The 17,163-nt window shown below is 42.2% G+C and overlaps 1 protein-coding gene across 1 annotated transcript in view; it reads left to right on the forward strand.

Annotated features, from left to right (window-relative positions):
• LOC126176526 (protein alan shepard) overlaps window positions 1–17,163 on the forward strand; it is a 397,767-nt gene that overhangs the window by 297,527 nt on the left and 83,077 nt on the right. The window contains exon 5 of the mRNA XM_049923682.1: window positions 11,941–12,065. Coding sequence (XP_049779639.1) covers window positions 11,941–12,065 — 125 coding nt within the window. The remainder of the gene's footprint in view (window positions 1–11,940; window positions 12,066–17,163) is intronic.

Genomic DNA, 17,163 nt, shown 5'->3' on the forward strand with positions numbered 1-17,163 from the left:
CACACACACACACATACACACACATTTCAAGCTTTCGCAACCCATGGTTGCTTCATCAGGAAAAAGGGAAGGAGAGGGAAAGACGAAAGGATGTGGGTTTTAAGGGAGAGGGTAAGGAGTCATTCCAATCCCGGGGGCGGAAAGACTTACCTTTGGGGAAAAAAGGGACAGGTATTCGCACGCTCACGCGCGCGCCCACACACACACACACACACACACACACACACACACACACACACACACACTGTTGCTTGTGTCTGTATATGTGTGGATGGATATGTGTGTGTGTGCGCGAGTATATACCCGTCCCTTTTTCCCCCTAAGGTAAGTCTTTCCGCTCCCGGGACTGGAATGACTCCTTACCCTCTCCCTTAAAACCCACATCCTTTCGTCTTTCCCTCTCCTTCCCTCTTTCCTGATGAGGCAACAGTTTGTTGCGATAGCTTGAATTTTGTGTGTATGTTTGTGTTCGTTTGTGTGTCTGTCGACCTGCCAGCACTTTCATTTGGTAAGTCACATCATCTTTGTTTTTAGGTATATTTTTCCTACGTGGAATGTTTCCTTCTATTATAACTATATATATCAGGGTGTATACGACCCGGGACATCCGGGAGATCCGGGAAAAACCCGGGAATTTTTTCGTCCGGGAGAAAACCGGGAAAAACCCGGGAATTTTTTTAGAATTCCGTGAATTTTTTGTTGTTTTAGTTACCAGTTAAATTTTTGTGATTTTGACTGGTAAGAACCAATACTCTAACGAAGGATATTACTGTATCCCGCTTCTGCAGAATAATGCTGCATTACTGTATCTCGCTTCTGCAGAATAATGCTGCATTACTGTATCCCGCTTCTTCAGAATAATGCTGCAGCAAAAAAAACATGGACGACAGAAAAAAAACGAAAATAAAACTTATGTCGCAAACGCACCATATACAACAACAAAACAGTGCTCATACAAGCGTCTGCCAACCAAAGTGTGTCAAAGGCTTTAGGAAGAATACGCAGTGCTTCCTAACAACAAATTGCTTCCGATGAGCGTGACATGACAGCTGTTTACATATGATTCATTTGAGCAGTTGCGGGCGGGCTCTTGCGCATGCGCAGTTGAGTCGCCAATGGGTAGTATCTTCTCCCGCTTCTGGCAACAGATGTGTGGCTGGGTGCCACTATCCAAATTGCTCCGGTTCGGAAATATCGTAGATCCAGGGCTGATGCACAGAGCAGTCTTGAGTTGTAGTGGGGGGGTGGGTAGTCTTCACGTGACCTGTGTTTACGTTTAGTGATTTTGCTGGTTCTTCTTCGTTTATTGCTCTCACATTAAATGGAAACAAAACGGATTTCTGTGGCCGGGAGTTACCAAATGAATTAATATGTTGTTGTTGTTGTGGTCTTCAGTCCTGAGACTGGTTTGATTCAGCTCTCCATGCTACTCTATTCTGTGCAAGCTTCTTCATCTCCCAGTACCTACTGCAACCTACATCCTTCTGTATCTGCTTAGTGTATTCATCTCTTGGTCTCCCTCTACGATTTTTACCCTCCACGCTGCCCTCCAATGCTAAATTTGTGATCCCTTGATGCCTCAGAACATGTCCTACCAACAGATCCCTTCTTCTAGTCAAGTTGTGCCACAAACTTCTCCCCAATCCTATTCAATACCTCCTCATTAGTTACGTGATCTACCCACCTACTCTTTACCATTCTTCTGTAGCACCACGTTTCGAAAGCTTCCATTCTCTTCTTGTCCAAACTATTTATCGTCCCTTACGTTCCCATAATTACGGAAGGCTAAAATATGTTGTTAGTTTCAGGTTTTATTTCCACCTTTCTGACAGTCAAGCATTAATCGCCTTGCAGAACAATGAAGTTATTTTTGTCTGTTTGCTAAAGAGATTTGGCTTTTACTGATATTTTGCGCTGAGGCAGTCAATTTATTTGAAACGAAGTGTTTAAGTTCGCACTGTTGGCTAGTTTCAACTGTTCGCTGCATTTCAAGTGCACGTTTTCCATCTTCTGGCTCGTATGGCATTATGCCATAATAAAGAACCAAACATGAGATAATACAATACTGGTACTCAAGAAAATTTACATCCGAATCTGGACATACGATTGAGCATTTTAAGCCGAATTATGCATTTTAGTATATATTTCACGAAATTCCGACGCTCCTGAAGTATCCTTTGATGTCTTGTTTCTTTTATGACATAATGCAAGATCTTTTAATATTTTACACATACGAACATACGGGTTTCCTGCGTCATCGTAGCTGCGCAGGCGCAGTGACGCCTGTTATCTGGCGCTCTCGGGCAACTGCTGAAACGAACCAATTTCTTACAGATCACGAGAAAACTTTGCGAATGGTTGTTTGAAAAGTGTTACTTTCAAAGTAAATTTCCTTTTACGTAAGATCAACTATGTGCGAGAATGTACGATGAATTTCTTAAATCACGGAGAGTTTGACTCTCATTTAAAAATCAACTCTTTGAGGACGATCATCTAGAAGAATTTCGAGCCCAGATCAGACATTTACGTCGTTATTAAAATTTTTACTGGCACATTTGTGTGATGTATCTTAAAGTGTAACAAGCGCAAAATGATCAGCATTAAATGTGGAAGCTTAGCTTCTCTTGCAGCTTAATAATCTTCGAGGCCAATATTATTTGTGAAAGCTTTGTTTTTCTTATAACAAAACTATGTATATTAATTTAAACCATTAACTTTTCTTTTTGTGTGTTCGCGTTACTTAAGGGTGATCTTGCTATTGGTTGACTACACTACGTGTCCTGTGCTGTCAATCAGCTGCCGAGATCACGTGACATGAGCTATGACTGGCTTACAAAAGCGCGTCGCAATCTCGATTTCATTGCTTCGAAAAGTAACATGCAGTGTTTGGTGGAATTCGAATTTATACCTCCGTAGAACGAAGAAATGCAGCGTACATGTTGCTGCACAGCAAAGATATTTCCACAACGTGTTTTTTCCCCCCCTGGGTTTCGTTTTCTAAAGTGTCGGCAAATTCTACGTCTGTGTAGAAAACCATAAACATTCTAAGGACTGATAAGTTTTACAGTGCCGAGGAAATTTATACTGTCATTTAACACGGAAAAAGTGTATTTTAACCCGGGAGAAAATGTATTTTAATCCGGGAGAAAGTGTATTTTCAACCGGGAAATCCGGGAATTTTTTTTCCTTGTCCATGTATACACCCTGTATATATATATATATATATATATATATATATATATATATATATATACTAACAAAGAGATAGAGGGGCTGGCCAGTACTTACCTCAGCTCAGTACAGCCGATAGATACACACAAAACAAAACCGAAAATTTATGTTCCTAGCTTTCGGAACAAATGTTCCTTCATCAGGGACGAGGGAGGGGAAAGAAAGGGAAGAAGGGAAAGGAGATTCAGTTACTCACAACCCAGGTTATGAAGCAACAGGGAAAGGAAAATAGGGAGGGTAGCAAGGATGGAGGCATGGTTGTCAGAGGCCTCTGACAACCATGCCTCCATCCTTGCTACCCTCCCTATTTTCCTTTCCCTGTTGCTTCATAACCTGGGTTGTGAGTAACTGAATCTCCTTTCCCTTCTTCCCTTTCTTTCCCCTCCCTCGTCCCTGATGAAGGAACATTTGTTCCGAAAGCTAGGAACATAAATTTTCGGTTTTGTTTTGTGTGTATCTATCGGCTGTACTGAGCTGAGGTAAGTACTGGCCAGCCCCTCTATCTCTTTGTTAGTATTTGTTTCACATCTCTATATGAGATTTTCCATTAATCATTTATATATATATATATATATATATATATATATATATATATATATATATATATATATATATATATATATTAAAAACAAAGATTCCATGACTTACCAAACGGGAAAGCGCTGGTAGATAGGCACAATAAAAAACACACACACAAAATTTCGAGCTTTCGCAACCCACAGTTGCTTCGTCAGGAAAGAGGGAAGGAGAGGGAAAGATGAAAGGATGTGGATTTTAAGGGAGAGGGTAAGGAGTCATTCCAATCCCGGGAGCGGAAAGACTTACCTTAGGGGGAAAAAAGGACAGGTATACACTCGCGCACACACACAATCACATTCTGCTGATGTTGGATTAGTTGTTTTCACTTTACACATGGTAGCGAAAGAAAAGAGACATGAACTGCACAGTTTTCACCAGATGACTGTCATAACCCTACTTCACTATTTGCACCAGAAATTTTACTGTCCAAATTGGCATCCCACTCCTCCACTGCTGGTAACTGCACTGCCCTCAGTATGGTATCCACCTTCTTCTCCAATCTCAGATTTGTTCCCATCTCCTCAGGCAGCTGTTGACTCAATCATATCATCTGCTACAGGTTCTGCACTCCTTGGTGGTCTACTGTCATCATCTCTTGATAGATCAGGAAAGCTCAGCTGCATCATATTGGCATTGTCTGCTGTCACATCATTGCTCTGTGGATCAGCTGTTACTGTCTGATTACTTCCCCTGGAAAAGTTAGTTCTTTGTTTACTGGAATTTTCAGAGGGAATACTTTCTCATCAAAGATGACACCTCTTTTCGAAAGGATTTTTCTTTGTCTAGGATTCCAAAGACAATATCCTTTTGATCCTGGTTCCACTCAAAAATAAACACATTCTTCTGCCCATTCTCCAAGTTTGTTAGATGTCAATATGCTTCTCCAGACTGTGCAAACAAACACTTTGATCATTTTAAAGTCTTCTTTCGTAAGTTCTTTCTGCTTCCAGACTTCAGACATGATTTTTCCACCAAGGATCTTGCTGAGCATTTATTTTGGATGTATCAGGCAAACATCAGAGCTTTTCCCCTAAAGGTATTGGGCAAACCATCTAGGAATATTAGACACTTCACAATGGATGTAAGTGTTTGATTCAGGTGCTTGGATTTTCTATTGGACGGGGAGAGTAAACTGTGCTTTTCCAGTATAATATGCCCTCATCCTTGCACAATTGTTCAGGTTTGCTATTGATGTACTCAGTTCCATTTTGCAATTGGAAACTTTGCAGTTTTCTCCCCGTATCTAACTCTTGTACATCCCTTAAACTCTACAACAGAGTCACACATATCACTTTTTCGCTTTAGCACTTTCACTATCGAATATCTTGAGTGATAACCCAGGTAAGTAGCATAGTAATGTGCTCCACTTAAGGTGGTCTGCTTAATATAACACATATCACCATGTATCAGTTCTAGAACATATTCAGTAGTAGTTTGGCTTGGCTTGGAAGGCCCTCTTTTCGTTTCTCCTTACACACACACACACACACACACACACACACACACACACACACACACACACTCTTTTTACATTTTTCTTTATACTTAGTGACTCCACATATTTTGGGTGAAGCTTCTCTGTGTCAAAGTCTTTGGCGCCACAAAATTTCTGTCTGTCTGGCTGTTGCTGTATTTTCCACCATTTGATGTGTTTTGCCATTGTGGAGCATCATTGTATTGTTATTTGCTTTATAATATTCACAGTGCATTACATAGATATCACTGCCTGATAATTTTCCTCTCAGCACATCCTTATCACCATAGACACATTGCCATCACCATTTTTTTTAACTAATGCTCATTCCTTTCTTTTCAACTTGTTTAACAAACAGCAGGTTCCCGTCCAGTTGTTTCGTCAGAAGCACATCTGTTAACAGGATTTATGCACCCCCACATTACTTTTCTGCTTTCGTGACACTTCCTCTACCTGTAACTGAAGTACTTTCCAATCAGGCACTTTCACTTCTCCAAAGTTTCTCTGCTCTAAGTCCTGTAGTATCTCTTGGTGCCCAGTCATATGAATCTAGAATCCACAGCTTTCCACCAGCACTTTCTATCTTCTCCACTTTTGGTCACTGTCATGGCCACTGTTTCATCATCTTTCTTTGCACTTGCACTTGTGTGTTCACTGTTTGGATAACTCTTAGCACTATTGAATTTGCACCCACTTGCCCAGTACGCTGATTTCTTGGGAACATTCTGCTGTCTTAGTGCACTTCCCCCCCCCCCCCCCCCTCTTGTTTTCCATGGCAATATGGGCACTCCTTAACAATGTGAACTGCTTCACCACAGGAGAAACACAGTGTGTTTCTGCTGGCTGTGTTCTTCTCACGTTCTTGGTTTTGTTTACGGTGTTTGTAATGGCACTGGCAAAAGTTGTGTTATTTATGACCTCCACTTTGTGTTGCATATGCTTTGGCTTCCTCTTGGCTCTTAGTAGACTTCGAATCTAGTTCCAGGCACTTCTCTTCTAATTCTGGTCTGTTGATGATGAGGTCTGTGGTTAATCTGTCTTCATTTTTTTTTTTTTGAACTTCTAATGAGGCCTTCATACTTCTCCAGAGGCAGTCCAAGAAGCATGAAGCCGGCACCTGTTTTGTCATTAAAGGTAAAGCCCCATTGCTTCACTTCTGTTGGCAGCCAATATCTGCATTACATAGTCATTTGTAGTCATATTATCTTCTTTCTTCATATTTACTAACTCCCTCATCTTGCACATAGTGTTAAGTAGGCTGTTGTTGCAGCGTATTTTTTCCAACGTCTCCCACACTTCCTTCGCTAGTTATAGAGTCTCTAGGTAGAATGATGGATGAGGCCCTCTCATTTTTCTCCTTTTTTTCTGTGCCCAACTGATGGTAACAGGTCGCAAATCTGGGTTCTATGGCATCCCATGCCTCACGATTTTGTATCAGTGAACAAACATGAATTGAATTGACCATGTGAAATAGTTATTTCTGCGCAGGTGATCGATCTTCACAGATGGTCCCATTATTCGGAATTCTTTCCTTTGTTGTGAGCTAAGGTAGAATGTCATATGCATCGTCTTCATCAGGTCTTGCACCTTGTGTTCTTTTTTTGTCAAACTCAAACATGCTTACTACACCTGTGCATTGGCACATAACTTGGTGTAGTTTTTGTGTGTGCAGTGAGTATTGACTCATGGACATGGGTGGGTGATTGAATTAAAACACACACACACACACACACACACACACACACACACACACACACACACACACACACACACACGCCTGTGCACCGTTACTGCTGATAAACATATTACAGAAAATACACACGTACAATACACAGAATGGCACTACCGTCACACTACATTCTTTCCACACAGATGTTTCTTTCACATGCTACGTGAACTGAACCAAAGAAGCACATACAGAGAAGCGAAGCATGCACTAGAAACCCTTGGCTTCCAAGTGCTCTGGTAATGGTGTTGAATTCAAGTGATGGTCACTGGATTAAGTAAACATAGTTACAAGAGAATATCAACAAAAAATAAATCTTTGTGAATGTCAAATGTGAATTATGTTATGGCTGTGCTATTAAGTATTCGTTTCTTTAGGGAAAAATAAAGTTTTAAAACCACTGAAAAAACTGTGGCTGCTAAACTGTTTGTTCATCCATCATGTTTTCTGAAGATTTTTCTTTGTGTAACATTATTTCTAATTGTTCTTGTAGATAAACTTTTTAGCATGATGTTCTGTGCGGAGCACAGTTAGGCTGTTGTGGATCTTACCTAATCTTTATCTGTTAAGGTACATGTGATTGCCTGTTATGGTTCTTTCAAGGTGCTTAAGTCTCAAAGCATCAGTGTATCTTTGTAACGTGTGGAAAATTCTTCCTGTTTTGCTGTTGTAAAATGCAGGGCAGCTTTTACATTGTTATTTATATATTCCGTTATGTTCTGTTGCTTGGGTGTTTGTGTTTGCTGTGTGAGGTAAGTGGTGTTGAAATTTGTTGTTTGTGGGGAATGATATTTTAATATTGTTATTTCTAAATATATTATTAATTTTGTGCGAGGCTGTGCCAAAATAAGGAATGCTTGTGAAGAAATGTGTTGTCAGTTTTTCCTACAATGTTTTTATTTATGATGTTGGCCTGTATTTTGTTGGATAGTTTGTCAATTGATTTTTCTGAATATCTATTATTTATTGAAATAGCTTTGATTGTATCAATTTCTTGTATTAATGCTGTGGGGTTCAAAGGTAACGTGTGTGTCCTCTTGAACATGGAAGATAGTTGTGATGATTTGTGTATTGTGATGTCAGTGTAGGCTGGTTTCGATTAAATGTAAAAATCTGTCTTTGTTGTTTGTTAACAATTGTGAGGTCTAAGAAATTTATGGATCAATTGGTTTCATGTTCAGCTGCGAACTTGATTTATTGTGGAGTGAATTGAGTAATGTGAGAAGATCTCTTCAATCAAATAGGAGAAGAGTGCCATCCACATATCTTCTGTAACATACTATGTTTTCAGCAAATTTATTCTTTCCTCCAACAAATTTATTTCCCAAGGGGTTGATGAAGAGCCAACAGACTTGATGTTTGCTATCTTTAGCTAAGCCTTTTCTCTGTTGGTAGACTTTGTCATTAAGAGAAGTAGTTATGGGATAGTACTTGTTCAACCAGTCCAACCAATTCTGAAATATGTTGTATGGTTAGTTTTTATATTTGATAAGGTTTTTTCTGATAGTTTCAATTGTCTCCCAGACCGATACGTCTGTGAATAAATTAACAATGTCAAATGAGGCAAATCTGTAGATATTTTTACATCTTTGATGAGTGTTGTTAACTCAAGTGTATTTTTTATCGGGTATGTTGTTTCAAAAGCATAAAATTGCCAGAGGATATTATTTAATTGTTCGGAAAATTTGTATACTTGCAGTCGATAATCGGGTCTAACTGGAGAGTTAGGTTTGTGTGTCTTTGGTTGTGCTCTAAGCTTGGGGCCGGTGGGGTTCATTAATATGCACCTTTCTACTTGTCTATCAGACAGCAGGAAAGTTACATTGGCTAAGCATCTTCATTTTTTTTTCTACAATTTAGCGGTTGGGTCATGTTTCAATTCAGTAATGTTGTTTATTGAGAAAAAAATTGAGTTCCAGTAAGGTAATCCTTTCTGTAAAGGACAACAGTGGAATTTCCCTTATCCACCTTAACAACAGTAGCATAATGTTAGTTGAGTTTTGCTTAATAATTTCATTAATATCGTGTGCTAAGTCAATCTGTTCATTATGGTTCATGTTGGCCATATCAGCATCTTTCTTTGTATTTGCTATGAAGTTTTTTAAGTTGTTGTAGTTAGAGCTTTCCACAAATTACAAAGAACACACTGATGCTTTTAGACTTTATCACTTCACCAAATCCACAATGGCTAACCAAATGTACCTTAACAGACACAGACTAGGTGACAGTCACAGCAGCCTGTACTCCACACAGAAAACCATGGTAAAAACTTGATCTATGAGAACAATTAGAAATAATATTACACAAAGAAAAATCTTCTGAAAACATGTTGAATGAGCAAACAGCTTAGTAGCCCCAGGTTTTTCAGTAATTTTAAAAGTTTATATTTTCCTAAAGAAACAGATACTTAATATTGCATCCATTTGATAACATAATCAACATTTGACATATTCACAAACATTTGTTTTGTAAATGGTATCCTGTATAATTAATAATGTAATAGTTTTGTATCATCTTTGAAATAACAACACCTTTGTATTTGTAGAAATGCAGCATCTTTACATCTGAAATTCTGTGACTTGTTTTGACTTGTGTTTATAAAAGTTCTGTAGAATGAAAAGTGTATATATGTACATAAACCTTTTTACTGATACTGTGCTTCAAAAGCATGTATCCACCACTGGAAACAGCATGTTATTTTTCCATTTGTATTGGTTTTGTAATCTTACATTCACCATGTGCCACTTATTAATATATCATTTTGATCTTATCAGGACTAGAATAAATCTAAATCTGGAAAGTAAACCAATGTAGACTGTGAAAGCACCTGCAGGTGAGCTTCCAAGGCATGAAATGCATCGTGCATTTCAATAAAATAACAGTTGTGACCGAAGGTGGTTGTTCCTTATTTTACAAAAGTTATATAGTTATGGAAGGAACACTGACAGCAATGGGTTAAATTAAATTACAAAAGGATGTCCAAAAAAAATAGGTATTATTTTTTAAAAGCTATATATTTTCAAATTGTTTACAAAACAACCTTATCCCCTTCAAAATACTCTCCATTGAGCTAACGCATTTGTCCCACTGGTGCTTCCACTGTTTCTTGACTTCTTCAGTGTTGTCAAATCAGTGTCCTTTCATGCCCCTTTTCATGTGAGGAAATAAGAAAAAGTCACACGAAGCCTGGTCAGGCAAGTACAGTGAGTGGGGCTGTGGAACCATGGTGTTTTTTAGCCACAAACTGTCCAACGGATATGGCTTGTGTGTAGATGTTGTCACAAATAGGGTCTTTTTTGACGAACACTGTTGCGCAGTCTCTGATAGTTGATAAATTGTCTTTCGATGGTATGTGATCACAAGCTCTTGAATTTTTTCAATATTTTCATCAATTCAGGCAGTTGAGTGATATCCAGAATGAGTTTTGTCATCAATCGACATATTGTCATTTTTAAATCTGGCAAACCACTTGTATACTTGAGTTTTTCCCATAGTGTCATCTTTGTAAACAGTTTACAACATTAAAACAGTTTCAACAGTATTTTTATCAAGTAGAAAACAAAATTTCACACTGCACATTGTTCACTTACATTTGCCATCATAAAAAATGAAACAAGAACAAAGCAGTGCTATCAAAAACAATCACTGAAGATCAACAGAACAAGCCAGGTTGACAACAGAGGCAGCACTGAAGTGGCTGAGTTGCGCTAAACACATGTAGTGACAGAAATGGATACTACACAAGCTCCACCCACGGCAATGGTATTCTGGTTATTTTTGGGTACATATTATACTTCCAGCCTTTTTTGATTAGTATGAAGTATATTGGATGCAGTGTAAATTCAACATGACCAGCACTGGGAATAAATGTAAGATCCAAAATACTGAGGTTGGAGTACATGCAGTCAACAAGTTTGAGGTCATTGCTTACAGTACTTGCTGAAAGCAGCTAGGCTAGTCACCAAAATATTGTGCAGTAAAATTGAATCTTCAGCCTTCTGGATACAGAATAATACATCTTGTGTCAGTTATTTGAGTAATCTCAGGACTGAGAGCATTTCATAAAGTATTGTTTGTAGCAATTAAAAATTTTTGTACAGAGGCAAGCTAAGTTGTGCTAGAGTGGTGAGAGTTAATTTGCTGACTCATTCCTAACTGTATTCTGATGAGCAATTCACAGCCATTCCTGTATACTGCAGTTCACAAATAGTTATTAAATTCTTTCAGTAATGGTTTTTCAGAAGTTAATGAAATTTTTTTCCTCCTCCTCCTTCTTTTTATTATTTTATTAAATAATTTTTGGTATTTCATTATATGTATTAAGTTGCATCTGCTTCACTCTGCTGTGGAAAATCTGTTACTAGGTATAAGATGGTACCAATTTTTATACAAATCTAACATTTTCGTCAGTTGTTGCATTAAAGAAAACTCAAGGTTTGTACATCCTTTAGTATAGGTTTAATCATTTTCTAGTAGTTGAGTCTCATTAAATTCAAACTAAAATACATGTAACTGATAAATGTTTCATATAGTGTTATACCTAGAAACTGTCATTGCACAATAAGTATGTACAACACTTAATCTAAATTCATTTGAATATTGCCTTAGCTTGTGCACCATCCATCAGTGTAGTGGGTGTAAAATATATCGCGTGGTATGGTGACTTCTGTTTTACTAGTAATATAAACTGCCACAATTAGGGACCTCTGACAGAGTGGCAATTCTGAGTTTGGCGTTTTTAAATGGAAATTAAATTTTCATGAAGGCAAATGAGTTTTTCCTTTTAGGGGAAATTTCAAGACAATGGTGAAATGTGGAAGAATTTGTCTGCCTGCCAGCCATTGTGTTAACAAGTTTCATGTTCTTGTGTAAATCTTAAATGTGTCAGGGACAAAAAAAATAATTGTGTCTGCTCTGAACTTGATTGCAGGTTATGGGTTTGTGGATTTTGAATCACCTGCATCAGCAGAGGCTGCTGTGAAAGCACTCCAGGCAAAGGGCATCCAAGCGCAGATGGCGAAAGTGGGTATTTCGTTGCTGCGTAGACCGCCCAGTGTACGTTGCATGCTATTTGCTTCAGGGAGAGTACAACATACCCTTTATCCTATTTCTATATTCTTCTTGATTTGTGATGTCAGAATGCAGTGTGAAATTTTTTCCTTCTAATATAACACCTGTGTTTTCTAAACTGCCTTGTGTGGTTCTTCAGCTTGCATTCTAACATCTTGTTTTTGTAAATGGTTGATATTTTACAACAAAGGGGTAAAACTGTAATATGTTCTTTAGAATGTGAGATTCAGTTTGGGATATTTTGTGATTGATTCATTGACTTCGTATTATAGTGATGTATTTATGCTTTTGTGGTATTCTGTTTACAGCTCTTCATGAACACACATTGTACACATATAAAAGAATAAATTATATTTGGAGCTGTTACAGAGAGATGTGTGTGTAGTCCGCTTATTATACTAGCAAATCACAGGGATTCCCATATCATTATATAAAAATTAACTTCACAGTCTGTGTTGCTATTACAGATGGTTGACAAAATAATGCAAATGCTTGTGTGAATACGATTAATACAGTGCTTTGGTCAGTTGTGTAGTTTCCTCAGAGAGTGAATGCATACAACATGTGAACTGTTGAGGTAGGGTATTCATATGATAATCCAGTGCAGATCATAATCAGCAATCAGTGAAGGAGAAAAAATGCGTATGATTATTCTTTTCAAAACTAACAGAGATCCCTAATAATACTAAAAGCAATTAATTGATCATGTGGGCTAGGTAAGGTGTTAGAAAACATATCCCCCCTCCCCCTCCCCATACCCCTGTCCCCCTCCCCCCTCCCCCTCCCCATACCCCTCTCCCCCTCCCCCTCCCCAAACCACTCGCCCCCTCCCCCTCCCCAAACCACTCGCCCCCTCCCCATACCCCTCTCCCTCACCCCCTCCCCATACCCCTCTCCCTCGCCCCCTCCCCATACCTCTCTCCCTCGCCCCCTCCCCATAACCCTCTCCCTCGCCCCTCACCATACCCCTACCCCTCTCCCTCTCCCCCTCCCCATACCCCTCTTCCCCTCCCCATACCCCTCTCCCCCACCCCATACACCTCTCCCCACCCCCATCCCCCTCCCCCATCCCCACCACCCTCTCCCCCTCCCCACCTCCCTCCCCTCTCCCCCTCCCCACCTCCCTCCCATCTCCCCCTCCCCACCTCCCTCCCATCTCCCCCTCCCCACCTCCCTCCCCTCTCCCCCTCCCCACCTCCCTCCCCTCTCCCCCACCCCACCTCCCTCCCGTCTCCCCACCCACCTCCCTCCCCGTCTCTCCGACCATCCCCTCCCCACCCACCTCCCTCCCCACTCCCCACCCACCTCCCTCCCCTCTCACCACCCACCTCTCCCCTTCCGACCCCCTCTACCCCTCCCCATTGCCCTCTACCCCTCCCCATTGCCCTCTACCCCTCCCCATTGCCCTCTCCCCCTCAATCCCCCTCTACCCCTCCCCACCCCCTCTACCCAACCCCACCCCCTCTACCCCTCCCCACCCCCTCTACCCCTCCCCACCCCCTCTACCCCTCCCCACCCCCTCTACCCCTTCCCACCCCCTCTACCACTCCCCACCCCCTCTACCCCTCCCCATCCCCCTACCCCTCTCCATCCCCCTCTCCCATCCCCCTCTCCCATCCCCCTCTCCCATCCCCCTCTCCCATCCCCAACCCCCTCTCCCCATCCCCACCCTCTCTCCCCCTCCACCTCTAACCTCCCCTCCCCCTCCCCCTCTCCCTCCCCCTCCCACCCCTCCCCCACCCCCTCCCCCTCTCCCACCCCCTCTCCCCCTCTCCCACCCCCCTCCCCCTCTCCCAACCCCCTCTCCCCTCCCCCCTCTCCCCTCCCTCCTCTCCCCTCCCCCATCTCCCCTCTCCCCTCCCCCCTCTCCCCTCTCCCTCTCCCTCTCCCTCTCCCCTCTCCCTCTCCCCTCCCCCTCTCTCCCACCCCCTCTCTCCCACGCCCTCTCTCCCACCCCCTCTCTCCCACCCCCTCTCCCCTCTCTCCCACCCCCTCTCCCCTCTCTCCCACCCCCTCTCCCACCCCCTCTCCCACCCCCTCTCCCTCCCCCTCTCCCCTCTCTCCCTCTCCCCTCTCTCCCTCTCCCCCTCTCTCCCTCACCCCTCTCCCCTCTCTCCCTCACCCCTCTCCCCTCTCTCTCTCACCCCTCTCTCCCTCGCCCCCTCTCCCTCGCCCCCTCTCCCTCGCCCCCCTCTCCCTCGCCCCCCTCTCCCTCGCCCCCCCTCTCCCTCGCCCCCCCTCTCCCTCGCCCCCCTCTCCCTCGCCCCCCTCTCCCTCGCCCCCCTCTCCCTCGCCCCCCTCTCCCTCGCCCCCCTCTCCCTCGCCCCCCTCTCCCTCGCCCCCCTCTCCCTCGCCCCCCTCTCCCTCGCCCCCTCTCCCTCGCCCCCCTCTCCCTCGCCCCCCTCTCTTCCTTTCCCCTCTCTCTTCCTTTCCCCTCTCTCTTCCTTTCCCCTCTCTCTTCCTTTCCCCTCTCTCTTCCTTTCCCCCCTCTCTCTTCCTTTCCCCCCTCTCCCTCGCCCCCTCTCTCCCTCCCTCTCTCCCTCCCTCTCTCCCCCTCTCTCTCCTCCCTCTCTCTCCTCCCTCTCTCCCCCTTCTCTCCCCCCTCCCTCCCTACCCCCTCCCTCCCTACCCCCTCTCTCCCTACCCCCTCTCTCCACCCTCTCTCTCCCAACTCTCTCCCCTCCTCACCCCTCTCCCAACTCTCACCCTCTCCCCCTTTCACCTCTCACCCTCTCCCATCTTTCTCCTCTCACCCTCTCCCCCCTCACCATCTCCCGCCTTTCTCCTCTCGCCTCCCTCCTCTCACCATATCTCGCCTCCTTCCTCTCCCCCTCCTTCCCCCCTCCTTCCCCCCTCCTTCCCCCCTCCGTCCCCCCTCCTTCCCCCCTCCTTCCCCCTCCTTCCCCCCTCCTTCCCCCTCCTTCCCCCCTCCTTCCCCCCTCCTTCCCCCCTCCTTCCCCCCTCCTTTCCCCCTCCTTTCCCCCTCCTTTCCCCCTCCTTCCCCCCTCCTTTCCCTTCCTCCCCCCTCCTTTCCCTTCCTCCCCCCTCCTTCCCCCCTCCTTCCCCTTCCTCCCCCCTCCTTCCCCCCTCCTTCCCCCAGTCTCCCCCTGTGAGATGAGAGCCTGTGAAAATGAAGTTAGAGATTACTGAGAATATTCACACTCTGTGTAAATATTTAGAAGCCTCCTGTTGTTTAAGAAAAAGTAATCTACAAAGTAGTAGTGCACCAAATGATACATCACAACCCATCACACCATTGTCCTTATTCTTCTGCTCTAATAACCATTCATCCATACACCATTGTTTTGTACCATTTGCGTCTTAATTTTGTCATTACCAAATATTTGGACTCTGTGCCACTGCACATACATGCCATTAGCAAGTCTGTTAGTGGGCTGAAAATGGTAATTGGTTCAACCTCCATTGCTGTACATTAATGCTACCAGTGTTTAAATAATCATTATTACTGTGCAATAAGTGATTCAATGCAATATTTAGGATGTGATACTATTTTTTCGTGAGATTAGAGTTCAAATTTGCTTCTTGGCTTGCTTTTTTCTGTATTTCATCAAGTGATAGGATTTAGGGGACTTCCATTCTTTTGACAACCATCTGTATGTAACGTCTGCACACTGCTATCTATTTGATGAGATTGCTCCTGTAAGTCATTACCAGTCATCAAAAGTTTCCAACATGAGTTAGGGAGTTTAAGGAAACTGAAAAGATATACTATTCATTGGTTTGCATGCTAGCTTGTATATTGCATTGCATAAATGTAACTCATTGATCATGACAACACAGCATGTTACATGTTGCCTAATGGTGGTTTATTCTTGATGCACTGAGCTGATGTCACATTTCTTTTTAACTTAAAAATAAATTGGAAGCATTCATTCATAGCCCCTTGAGGACAAAATTGATCCATATCCACCTAAATATAATACCTTTCATTTGTATCTGAAAAATAAAGATATATTGAAGTTTGTCTCAAATTCTGAGGTAATGTTTCAGAAATACTGAGCTATGAAGTTTCATCTAGTTATATCGACTTGCATAATATTTCATTTAGTCTCTTAAAAGGTACACACCATGTGTTCTAAAAACAGTCCATTCCTCCTTAAATGACACAAAATAATTAATTGTTTCTGTCATTGAATTCAATGTATATACTTCTATGTTTGTCTAAACAACCTCATTCCAAACTATTTTGGGCAGGATGATCTTGTCATTAGCATAAGAAACCCCATCTCTTTCAATTATAAATGGTCTGCAGCTTCAGCTGCACCTATTGGTAAATTTGCTTGCTATCATTTATTCTAGAAAGCTGATTTCAGCAAAACCACATATATCCTGTGACCATTGAGCAAAAGTTTCCAAAATAATGAAAGTTCTGAGTGTGGAGACAGACACACAATTTCCCACGCTACTGCTACTACTACTACTACTACTACTACTACTACTACTACTACTACTATTACTACTATGTTGACATGGAGATTTATAGACCATCATCTGTACTTCTCCTTTATAAAATTAAATAAATGTTACTGTTGCATGTTGTGGCAGTGGTCTAGCAACTATCAGTCAGTAGACACTGTTAAGTTAATAATATAATTAAGAAAGATGTGAAATTTTGATGTATGTATGTGTCAGGGACTGACATTTCAAGTAACAGATCCTGATGATAAGGCATTTACAATCAGAATCATGCTGGAACTTCTGCTTCTACATCTACATCTATGCTCTTTAAACTACCTTGAGGTGCATGGCAGAGGGTACATCCCATTGTACCAGTTATTAGGGTTTCTTCCTGTTCCATTCAATTATGTAGTGTAGGAAGAATGATTGTTTGAATGCCTCTGTGTGTGGTAATCATTCTAATCTTATCCTAATGATCTTTATGTGCCCAATGCATAGGTGATTGTAGTATATCCTTAGAGTAATCATTTAAAGTCAGTTCTTGAAACTTTGTTAATAGACTTTCTTGGGATAGTTTATGTCTATCTTCAAGAGTCTCCCAGTTCAGTTCCTTCAGTGCCTTTGTGACCCTGTCATATGGGTCCCATATACTTCAGCAACATTC

The sequence above is a fragment of the Schistocerca cancellata genome, chromosome 3, assembly GCF_023864275.1.
Source record: "Schistocerca cancellata isolate TAMUIC-IGC-003103 chromosome 3, iqSchCanc2.1, whole genome shotgun sequence".
Taxonomy (NCBI): Eukaryota; Metazoa; Arthropoda; class Insecta; order Orthoptera; family Acrididae; genus Schistocerca; species Schistocerca cancellata.